The following is a 13,080-nucleotide window of genomic DNA, read 5'->3' as shown; positions in this document are numbered from 1 at the left end:
ACATTACATGCTTGTATCAAAATATCTCATGTAACCCATAAATATATACACCTACTATGTACCCACAAAGATTAAAAATACAGAATAGTATTTTAGTATAAGGCTCATTTTTTCAACCATCACAAAAGACTTCATTCAAGACTGTTAAAATAGTGGAGAGAGACAATTGCTGTATAAGAGAAGGGTTGAACTCAACTCCACTGAAGCAAAAGGTCTGAGAGTGAAAAAGTACTGAAAGACTTGGGAGGGGAGGGATTAGTCAATGTGATTAGATCATCTGTGTTTGCTAATTAGAACTAATTAGAACAGTAGTTAGGCTCCTATCTGCCCAGGGAGACTGGGAGATAGAAACCCCATCTTTATCGATGACACTGAGGCACCTGAATGAGACATTTCTGGATTGTAGCAGATTTCCAGCTCAAAAGGACAGAGAAGAGGGCAAGAAGTAATGTAAGAGGGCAACATTCCTAAAGTAAATGTCCTAAGAATGGAGATTAGGGGCCTACATCCAGGAATAAATGTGTCTAAAGTGTAGTCAAGCTGAGTGTTAGGAAAAGGCAATCTTGGTCAACTACATATCAACTATTGGGCCTGGAATGAAGATTTCATAAAACAGTGATATACTTTGTAAAGCATGATCTTAACATGTTTAGGGACAACTAACATATTACTACCTCACAGTTAACCCTCTGTTTAATCTCTAGAAAATTTGACCTATTTTACATTTTGTTCTGGTTCAAAGCATTACACTTTCATAAACCTAGGACTCCTATATAAATGGAAAAATCCTTTGAGGTCTGATTATCCTAGGGTGAGTAAGCAGCTAATCTGTATTCTTAGATAATGAGAGGGAATGAGTAGGTCAACTGTTAAAGAAAGTAATAAATTTGTCTGTTTTTATTTCTAAAATAATCTTTTATTATTATTATACTTTAAGTTATGGGGTACATGTGCAGATCATGCAGGACTGCTACACAGGTATACACATGCCATGGTGGTTTACTACATCAATCCCCCCAATCACCTACATTAGGCATTTCTCCTAATGTCATGCCTCCCCAATCTCCCCATCCCCTGCTATCCTTCCCCTAGCACCCCACCCCAGAACAGACCCCAGTGTGTGATGTTCCCCTCCCTGTGTCAATGTGTTCTCATTGTTCAACACCCACTTAGGAGTGAGAACATGCAGTGTTTGGTTTTCTGTTCTTGGTCAGTTTGCTGAGAATGATGGTCTTCATCCATGTCCCTGCAAAAAACTCATCCTTTTTATGGCTGCATAGTATTCCATGGTGTATATGTGCCACATTTACTTTATCCAGTCTGTCATTGGTGGGCATTTGCATTGGTTCCAAGTCTTCACTATTGTAAACAGTGCTGCAATGAACACACATGTGAATCTGTCTTTATAAGAGAATGATTTAATAATCCTTTGGATATACATCCAGTAATTGGATTGCTAGGTCAAACAGTATTTCTATTTCTAGATCCTTGAGGAATTGCCACACTATCTTCCACAATGGTTGAACTAATTTACTTTCCCACCAACAGTGTAAAAGTGTTCCTATTTCTCCACATACTCTCTAGCATCTGTTGTCTCGATTTTTTAATGATGGACATTTTAACTGGCGTGAGATGGTATCTCAATGTGGTTTTGATTTGCATTTCTTTAATGACCAGTGATGATGAGCATTTTTTCATATGTTTCTTGGCCACATAAATATCTTCTTTTGAAAAGTATGTGTTCATATCCTTTACCTACTTTTTGATGGATTGTTTTTTCTTGTAAATTTGTTTTAGTTCTTTGTAGATTCTGGATATTAGCCCTTTGTCAGATGGGTAGCTTGCAAAAATTTTTTCCTCATACTGTTGGTTGCCAGTTTTCTCTAATGATTGTTTCTTTTGCTGTGCAGAAACTCTTAAGTTTAATGAGATCCAATCTGTCTATTTTGACTTTTGCTGCCATTGATTTTGGAGTTTTAGTCATGAAGTCCTTGCATATGCCTATGTCCTGAATTACATTGCCTAGGTTTTCTTATAGGGTTTTTATGGCTTTAGGTCTTATGTTTAAATCTTTAATCCATCTGGAGTTAATTTTTGTGTAAGGTGTAAGAAAGGGGTCCAATTTCAGCTTTCTGCACATGGCTAGCCAGAATAGATGCAATAAAAATGATAAAGGGGATATCACCACCAATTCCACAGAAATACAAACCACCATCAGAGATTACTAAAAACAACTCTATTCACACAAACCAGTAAATCTAGAAGAAATGGATAAATTCCTGGACACTTACACCCTCCCAAGACTAAACCAGGAAGAAGTTGAATCCGTGAATAGACGAATAATAAGGTCAGAAGTTGAGGCAGCAATTAAGAGCCTACCAACCAAAAAGAGCCCAGGTCCAGATGGGTTCACAGCCGAATTCTACCAGATATACAAAGAAGAGCTGGTACCATTCCTTCTGAAATTATTCCAAACAACAAAAAAAGAGAGAATCCTTCCCAAATCATTTTATGAGACCAACATCATCCTGACACCAAAACCTGGCAGAGACTCAGCAAGAAAAGGAAACTTCAGGCCAATATCCATGATGAACATAGATGCAAAAATCTTCAATAAAATACTGGCAAACCAATTGCAACAGCACATCAAAAAGCTTATCCATTACGATCAAGTAGGCTTCATCCCAGGGATGCAAGGCTGGTTCAACATACACAAGTCTATAGACGTAATTCACCACATAAACAAAAACAAAAACCACATGATTATCTCAATAGATGCAGAGAAGGCCTTCGACAAAATTCTACAGCCCTTTATACTAAAAACTCTCAATAAAGTAGGTATCAGTGGAATGTATCACAAAATAATAAAAGCCATTTATGACAAGCCCACAGCTAATATCATATTGAATGGGCAAAAACTGGAAGCATTCCCTTTGAAAACTGGCACAAGACAAGGGTGCCCTCTCTCACCGTTCTTATTCAACGTAATATTGAAGTTCTAGTCAGAGCAATCAGGCAAGAAAAAGAAATAAAGGATATTCAGTTAGGAAAAGAAGTCAAATTGTCTCTATTTGCAGACGATATGATTGTATATTTAGGAGACCCCATTGTCTTAGCCCAAAATCTCCTCAACATGATAAGCAACTTCAGCAAAGTCTCAGAATACAAATCAATGTGCAAAAATCACAAGCATTCCTCTACACCAATAACAGAGAGCCAAATCACGAGCAAACTCCCATTCACAATTACTAAAAGAGAATATAGGGCTCATTTCTTCTAGTACCATATGTCATTGTGTAATACATTGCATAATCCATAATGAATACGTCAGAATAACTTGCCATATATTATCTGAATAAGGCAATTTAAGACGCTAAAATAGTCAACTACTAATGCTTCTTAAGGCTTAATTTCTTTCACAAGTATTTTGCTATGGCATTTTAGAGTCTTCTATGAGTAATCCAAGACAAAACTCATAAACTTCACATTGATTTAATCCTTTAGTCTGGGAATTTAGGGAGATATTAAATTAGCATGAAGGGATTAATTCTGTGGCCTGTGCTATAAGTTTGTCACTTGGAAACTACACACATGCATTTTCACTAGCTCCTGGCCATGAAAAGGAAAAGCTATCCTCTGAAAATACATTACTTTTTGCAATCATTGACATAAAAAAATTCCATATATCTCATAACAGTAGTGAATTGTGTCTTATGTTCACAAACCCTTATTACCCAAACAGTCAGATGAGGATGGGTGAAGTGATTCATTTGGCTGAGAGAGAATCCATTTTCCCAGACTCTTCTAGATCCTTCCACCTCAACCTACTTTTTTTCCCACATACTTGTCACTCAACAGTTACCTCTGACTCAAATTGAACATTTCAAGTCTAAAGTAACACATTTCTAAATTATAGCTGGCCTTTCAGGACAAACAAGAAGTATAGAAACCCAGCTCACTAGGCAGGCAGATCACCAGGTCAGGAGTACAAGACCACTCTGGCCAACATGGTGAAACCCATCTCTATGAACAATACGAAAATATTAGGTGGGTGTGGTGGCGTGTGCCTATAGTCCCAGCTACTCATGAGGCTGAGGCATGAGAATTGCTTGAACCTAGGTGGCACAGGTTGCAGTGAGCCAAGATCATGCCACTGCACTCCAGCCTGGGTAACTCCGTCTCAAAAAAAAAAAAGGAAAGGAAAACAAATAAACAAAAAGAACATACCCTTGAAAGTCAGCTGAAAACCAAAAGGATAAAAATTGTTTGATAAAACACTGTAAGGAAATGACTGCAGGTAGGCTAACCATGTAACATTCCACTGCTTACAAACCCTAGGTCTCAATGATAGCCAAAAATGTTATTGATGCAGCTAAGACTCTTGCTCTTATATTAAAACATACGCAGAAGAAAAAGACCCTGTACTTAAAAACAAATACAATGGAAAGTATTAGTTTACTAAAACTTAGTAATGTATATTTTCCTCAGAAAAAGGTAGAAAGAAATTTTCCCTGGATGAGTCGATAAGTATATATTTGTCAATTTCTTTGAGGACAAGTAAGGCATCTTCAGAATTAGAAATAATTCTCTGATTACCAAGTATTTGCCTGCATATACTAATTTTACCATGACTTATGTGTCTTGGAAAATAACTCAAGTCATCCCTGGAAATCAGTCAACCCTCAACAGAAAAGTTGAATAAATGAAATGATTCTTGTTTTATAAATTTATAAATAAGGTCATAAAGGACTTTTTAATTACATAAAATATCGTAAAATTTGTACTATATAAGGTAAATTATAGCAAGTATACTCAAATAAACTGAAAATAGAAAATGAATATAGGAAATGTGATATGAACATAGTTATAACATATAACAATAAAAGGTATGATGTTTTTTCACTGTAGCTTAGAGTCAGAGCCAAACTGCCTTATAAATGTACTAAATAAATATTTTTCAATAAAAGCAAATTTTAAAGTATGAATTTAATTGTAATTATCATTACTCAGTGGTGTACAGAAGAAGGTGAAAAGAATCTAAGTAATGGTAATGCCTAACAGAGGCATAGTGTTTCAGAGATTATCAAATGAATTCTAACATTGCTTATCTTTCCTTTGCTTCAAAGAAACTTTTCAGTTTCTACCTATGAAAAAATGGAAATCATAATAAAAACTAAGCATAGAAGTGTTATAAGTATTAAAATTATTCATAGATTATTAAGACCAGTGTCCAGATCATAGTACACACTCAAATGCTAGCTAATGTTGATTGCTGCTATTATTGTCATCACTGTTATTATGCTTCAGAGATATACAAATATTGCAATTTTTTAAATGAGGGAAACAAAAAAAGTGGAGATCCTGTGAGTTTACATGTCTTGGTTAAGTGTTCGCATCTAGTCAGGAGTAGAACTGTCATCAGAACTCAAAATGAGCTGACTCACATTCAAATGCTCCTTCCACTATACCTATGAATACTTAGGACCAAAACACCTTGATGATGTATCACAGACACAAATGAGTCCCCACAACAACTAATTATCTGTTTTTCCTGAAGAGTATCAGAGGATACCAAGAAACCAATGAGAAGCAGACAAAATAAAAAGCACATACAACGCATCTACTTTAACCTGCATACTGAATTACGCATGTAAACTGAATTTTCAAGTTTCTCAAAGGTAATAAAATATTCAGCTTGAAATGTCATGATAGCCAAAAATGTATCATGGTCATCAGGACTGATTACAGAAGAACAGGAGAACTACCCCAACACAATGTAAAAAGTCAAAAGCAACATTTCACAACATTCAAAATACCAAAAATTGATAAAGTATATCATTAATATTGCTAATATGTCAAAATTAAAGATTAAAGGTAAATTTCTACTTTACATAACAATTTAGGTTTATGATTGATTTCAAGAAAATTTATTCTTCAAATGCTATTTCTATTTCATCAAAACATCAATGTATTATACATTGCAGTTTAAAATAAAAGCGTATGAGTAAAAAAAATTATTGTTATAAAGAGCAGTGGAACAATAAGACAGAACCATAGCAAAATATAAAGTGGACAATAAATAAATGTGTGCATATACACGATGAGTGCAAATATATTTAGAAGATTCACTATATCCGGCAGCATTTTAAAATTTTATCAGCACAAGAAAATTATATATATATTTAACTGATTGCTTAAACTCTATGTTTTTAGAAATCTTTTCTGTCAACCTTATTATAGGATTACACATAATCCATGTGTTATAATTTGGCAAAGAAAATACATATTACATATTACCTACAAGTTTATAAAAAATGTAAACTTTATTTTGTTAGTAATTTAGAAAACATATACAATTTATAGATCAAATTGGAATAGAATGCAGAAAAATATAATGGGTACTCAAAATACTGAAAATGCTTACACTATCAGAGGAGAAAAATGAAAAACTAGATTCATAGGTAATTTGAAAGCAACTACTTTAAGCCAAATAAATAACTATAGAGTCACATTTATTTTACTATCTAAAGACTGATGACACACAACTTAGACAAAGCATTCAGATATATAAGATATCCAACTGACTGAATGCCCTTCCTAGATTTCAGATGTTTTAAATGTATTAAAAACATGTTTTAAGCAAACAGTTGATGTTTTATGAAAAGCAAAAAGGTAAAAAGTTCTTAAACACAAATCAGCAATTCATTTGAAAATAAAACATGCAACATGATTATGGTTTGTGTTGATTTCTACAGTACCTTTCTTTAGTCCAGGAATGAAAGCTAAAAAGAGATTTTAATAAAGTTAGACACAATAAATATTTTCTCTTATTTCTACAATATTATGTTAACATACCTAACTAAATGTAAACTGTAACATATTGCAATATATTTTTGACTTCACTTTGCACAAAATGTAATAATTGAGATAGACAAGGACTGGTGCTCCTTGAAATTTGTCCTTTTTAATACATTTTTATAGAATTGGACCAAGCTTATACAATACGTTGGCTTCCTGGGAAGTAATAATTGGTTCTTTCTGTAAAAGAAATGTGTTGTTGAACTTCGCATTTTTCAGTAACTCAGTAGATTTTCTAGCTTCGTCACCTGTGAGGGCTAAGTACAGTTCTCTATTGACATAACAGTTTCTTTCAGGCAATCTCCTACTATTAATGCAGAGCAAAAAAAGACATTGATTTTGACTTAACAGATTGCTCTTCCTCCAAATTCTTATATGTAAAATCTAATAGAAAAACCCCAAATCAGCAGACACTAGCATGAGAATGGCCTAATAAAATTATTCTTATCATTGTTTAAGAAACTTTTTCTATAATATTGCTGTCTTCACCTAAATGTTATATTATGTCTCACAATTAGAATGTAAGGGATTAGAGATCATTGTCATTATTATCTAGGTAAATTCAAGCCTTGTATTATCAACTTTTCTTGAAACACTGTAAAATCATGCTTGATCTGGAACAAGTAGCAAAGTGTATTTTTAAACAAAATAATTTTATGTTTATAAACACCCAAATATGTATTGATCTGGGCAGATGACTCACAAGTTTATTCACCATAAGATTTTAAAGGTAATATTAATAAGTGATTTCCTGATGACATCTGTATTTTATGAATTATTTAATAATATGCATTATGGATAAAAGCTTAAAAGATAAACATTTTGAACTTGTTAAAAATCTATTTTGAATAAAATTAGAATATTATATAATCAAAGACATGAAATTCTTAGATAGAAGTAATAAGGCAAAATAGAAAAGTAGACGTGAAGGTAATGTTTCTGTGCCATAAGAAGGATCAATAAGAGAGCATTGTACAATATTTTGAAGTGTCATTGACAAACAGCACATTTATTTCTCATCACAAAGTGTTTCATCTGTATGCAATGTAAGTTAATGGTAATACAAGCTGAAGTATAAAATTTTTTTTTAAATAGTGTTTTCATAAAGGAGAGGATTGGTCTTCTAAACAGAATTATGCAACTTCCCATCTTTTAAATGAGGATTCTACTTCAATGATAAGAAACACACACACACACACAATCATTCTAATTTTTATTAGAATTAACAATCAACTCGTAATATTTAAGTGTAGAGTTTTTAAATATACTGAAGTAAAAAAAGGAAGACTGCTTTAAATAGAGAAGTAATAATGTATCCTCCTTTCTTTTTTGTTTTTTAATTGTTCTGGGGTACATGTGTAGAACGTGCACAGGTACACCTGTGCAATGGTGGTTTGCTGCATCACCTCATTATCTACATTAAGTATTTCTCCTAATGCTATCCCTCCCCAATCCCACTACCCACTGATCTCCCTCCCCTAGACCCCCACCCTCCGACAGGCGCCAGTGTGCGATATTCCCCTCCCATTGTCCATGTGTTCTCATTGTTCAACACCCACTTAGGAGTGCAAACATGTAGTGTTTGGTTTTCTGTTCTTGTGTCAGTTTGCTGAGACTGATGGTTTCCAGCTTTATCCATGTCCCTGCAAAGGACATGAACTCATCCTTCTTACAGCTGCATAGTATTCCATGGTGGATATGTGCCACATTTTCTTTATTCAGTCTATCATTGATGGGCATTCAGGTTAGTTCCAAGTCTCTGCTATTATGAACAGTGCCACAATAAACATATGTGTGCATGTGTCTTTATAACAGAATGACTTATAATCCCTTGGGTAAATACCCAGTAATGGGATTGCTGTGTCAAATGGTTGAAAGTCTTTTTACTTTTAAAGACTGCAATTTCAGTGTTGTCTAGAGCTTAGTGATAATCATCCTTTCTAATTTGGTGACTAAGAATGTCAGAAAAATAAGTAATGTAATGGGTCTGGACTTATTTCTAAAAGTATCGAAGGTACAAATAAAAGCAGCACAACAAGGGATGTGACAACAATAAAAAAGAAAACAAACACATTTTAACAATCTATTCAAGACCTTTAGTTCTCAGATTGAAAAGTGAAAATTGGTTTATTAACCACCAAAGTCAAATGTTGAATAATTTCCCTTAAAATTCAAAACAATAAGCATATTTGGCATAAAACTTTTAAGACTGAATATAAAGAATTTCTTTAATTCATCACATGAGAAATGGTCCGGAAAAGGAACCATTTTCCCACTGTAAGACAGTATATATATATTATTATATGCTGACAACCACTAAGAAATACATTCAATATAAGGACTTTTTTGCATAAGGTAAAGGCTCATCTTCAAATGTATCTCGAAATTTCAGAGTAATTTTTAATTAAGGTTTAAAGGTTTATCACTGACATCCTTAAAGCATCCACACAGCCCAAGATGTTTGTTATAAACAGATCAGCATAGTCCTTCTTACCTGAAATACTATAGTTTATATGAATCATTACAATGAAAATGAAGTTTTAAAATAATTACTCCAACCAAATATCATATTATGAATGACTAGGTATACAGTATGACTAATGTGTAACTTAAAACATAATTTGTATAATACAGATGAATGTATCTCACAAGTAAAGGTTGTTTTAACAAGAATATTATTTTCAGGCTATTAAATATTCTGTGATTAAATTTATTAGTTAATAAATTTAAACACAATGGTTTAGGTATCATTATTTTTACTTACACTAATTTAATAATAAACAATATATTTCCATAAATTATTACTTTGAGTAAAATTGAGTTTTTAACATTATTTTCTGAATTAATTACTAGCAAATATTTTAATTAGTAAATTAAAACAATAGAAATAACTAGGCTTCTTTTACAACAAAATTAAGGAAAATATCTTTTAAAGAAAAAAATCTCCTGTTTGAGCTTCATAAATATTACTAAAATTTACCATGAGAACAATACCAAAACATGATATATTATCAAATACACACATATTTTAATATCTCCTTTATAATCCTAAAACAAATATTTAAGTACTAAATATAAACTTGAAATATCTGGCTAAATGTAAAAGAGAATTCCCAATATCTAGATGATATTTGAAGAGCTTAAAGGTCAATAGAACTCACCATAAAATTCACAGTGTTGACATAATGTTTGTTGAGCAAGTGTCATGCATCAATCTATAATTGCCATTTACTTCAATAAAGAAGTGACAGTTGCAGTTTTATTATGCATAATTTTTAAAGTCATGTAATAAAGCTGCATTAATGAAGCCCTATTAAAATAAAAGTATTATTTCTTGGAATAAATAAGAAGTGAAAACATTTTCAAAGACATTTGTTTAGAAATAATCTGATATCTTTACTTCTAGAGTCAACTGAAATACAATATTGTATGTAGGTATTTATCCCATATGCATGTGTCATATGCATATGTCTTCTCCTTAACTCAGTGCATTACAGTGTTTATTATACTTCCTATTACATATGAAATCTGATCAGTCAAGATCCAATTCATCTGAAAACTAACACATATTCTGTTCTTATGAGCTTTTTTTTCTTTTAGAGACAGGCTCTCACTCTTGTAGCCCAGGCAGGAGCGCAGTAGAAAGATTATAGTTCCGCGTAACCCCAAATTCCTGGGTTGTAGCAATCATCCCACTTTAGCTAGGACTACAGGCCTATGCCACCTATAGCATGGACTAGCACATGCCACCATGATATGGGCTAATTTTTGAAAACACATTTTTCATTTTCTTATGCAAAGCCACACAGTAGTTTATACTGAAGGTCACAGGATATGGCAGATGCGGTATAAAAAAAATATAAAATCAATGTATGGAAGACCGTAATATCAACTCAATAAACCAATACCTCTTTGAATAATGCTAATTTTAATTCAAGCCTGTAATCCCAGCACTTTGGGAGGCCGAGGAGGGTGGATCACAAGGTCAAGAAATCGAGACCATCCTGATCAACATGGTGAAACCCCGTCTCTACTAAAAATACAAAAAATTAGCTGGTCATGGTGGCACATGCCTGTAATTCCAGCTACTCAGGAGGTTGAGGCAGGAGAATTGCCTGAACCCAGGAGGCGGAGGTTGCGGTGAGCCAAAAATCGTGCCATTGCACTCCACCCTGGGTAACAAGAGTGAAACTCCGCCTCAAAAAAAAAAAAAAAAAATCTACAAAATACACCAAAAAGATCCAATTCTTCTTGTTGTATAATTCAAATCACCCTAGTGAATCCCCTATTGAGTGTAAAACTAATAAGCTATAGAAGTGTTGTACTTTTGTGGATTGCATAGAGTCTGAACTACAAAAATAGTGAAGCAAAAATCAAATGTTCTATTCAAATTGTATAAAATATCAAAACTTCTGTATTAGTTCGTTCTCATGCCACTATAAAAAACTGCCCAAGACTAGGTAATTTATAAAGGAAAGAGGTTTAATTGACTCACAATTCTACAGGGCTGGGGAGGCCCTAGGAAACTTACCTTCATGGTGGAAGGTGAAGCAAACACATCCTTCCTCACATGGCAGCAGGAAGGAGAATTGTCAAGCAAAAGGGGAAAAGCCCTTTACTTCCTACTTAGGAATTTTTCCATTTCTTAAGTCTTTTGATTTTAGCTTTATAAAATCATCCACTTGTCCCGAATGACTGCAGCTTTTTGTTCATGCTATGGCTTCACTAGCCTTAGTTTAATAAACTGAATGTTTGGATTCCTCAATAAAAAAAAAAGAAAAACCATTAGATCTCTTGATAACCCACTCGTTATCATGAGAACAGTATGGGGGTAACTGTCCCCATGATTCAACTACCTCTTACTGGGTCCCTACTGAGACACGTGGGGATTATGCGGACTACAATTCAAGATCAGATTTGGGTGGGGACACAACCAAACCATATGAACTACAAACAGAAAAGCTTCAAGGTGATTAATATAATGAGCATCTTATTTGCAGTGAAATAAGTGTTTCAAATATAAAATTAATTATATATCCCCATATATTAAATTTTTCATCCATATTCCTCTGTGTCTTGGGTTTCAATAAAAATTAGGCTACTACTGGATCAAAGAAATATTTATTTGAAAATTGACAACAGCTAAATTCATAATGTTGGCTTTACTACAGAGGTAACTAAAACCTTAGGAATCAAAACATTTTCACCAAATATGCAATTACCATTTTGTACATTAACAGAATTTTGGTTGACTGAACTCATGCAGTGCCATAACACAAAATGGCTTATTTTCTTTCATAATCTAGAGTTGTATATTTTCTTCCATTTCTGTAATTAACTCATTTTTCCTATTCTTCACAAAATCTTCCTACTGCACAAGCTGTTGGCTCTATTTTCCGCTCTTTTATTCAGGGAAAATGCTTGCAAACATTGTAATGACCACTTTCAAGTCTCATTTTTTATGTTGATAGTGTTTATGTACTTCAAAGAGCATAGAGTTACAACTTAAATTTTACCTAGAATAAAATAATTAGACGAGTCAAGGACCAGAACCCTTAGACAGTAATCTGATTCAGCATGATTCATATACACACGAAGAAATGTCATCAAGATAAATAAAATAAATTAGATCTATGACTCACACAACTAGTTAGGGAAATAAGTAGAATTATAATTCATGTTTTCATTACGAAGGAACACACACACTATTAAATTTCACCATTTACTGATCATTTCCAAGATATGAAAACAATATGTGTATCCAGACCTATTTGCTGAAGGAAAAGTTTCATCAGTGCTTTTAGAATATACTTTTGGAAAATTCAAATTTAGATGAATATTAAATGTGATTTACCTCCTCATGTACACATCAACTGACAAGGGGAGAATAAGAAAAATTCATATTTTAAGAAATAAAATCTTGCTTTGGCAGCTCCAATAAAATGATAATGCCTATTGAAAAATACTAATTAGCAATTTAGCTTTGCCCTGAAGAGAAATATAATTGAAGTTTATTTTTAGAATAAAAATTTTCAAAACTTTTTCTTCACATTTCACCAATCTGTTTGCTCCACTACAAACTCATTAAAAAATTTGCTGTATTATAATGAAAATAGTAGGCAAAGTCTCTATATAGCATAAGTGGACATAATATCAGGAAATAACATTTACTTAAACACTTCAAGGTAGACCATTTATATAATTTTGAGAAATGTCTATTCA

The 13,080-nt window shown here is 33.1% G+C and overlaps 1 protein-coding gene across 3 annotated transcripts in view; it reads right to left on the bottom strand.

Moving 5' to 3' along the window:
* The window catches only part of PCDH11X (protocadherin 11 X-linked), an 804,948-nt gene that overhangs the window by 155,477 nt on the left and 636,391 nt on the right, over positions 1-13,080 (bottom strand). For 2 of the 3 annotated variants that reach the window (XM_078363016.1, XM_003735778.6), the window contains exon 7: positions 6,759-6,782. The exons of the other annotated variant lie outside the window; for it this stretch is intronic. In XM_078363016.1, coding sequence (XP_078219142.1) covers positions 6,759-6,782 — 24 coding nt within the window. The remainder of the gene's footprint in view (positions 1-6,758; positions 6,783-13,080) is intronic. 3 annotated transcript variants of the gene reach the window in all.

Source organism: Callithrix jacchus, chromosome X (genome assembly GCF_049354715.1).
Source record: "Callithrix jacchus isolate 240 chromosome X, calJac240_pri, whole genome shotgun sequence".
Taxonomy (NCBI): domain Eukaryota; kingdom Metazoa; phylum Chordata; class Mammalia; order Primates; family Cebidae; genus Callithrix; species Callithrix jacchus.
The sequence above is the reverse complement of the archived record's forward strand: the minus strand, read 5'-3'. Positions and strand labels throughout refer to the sequence as shown.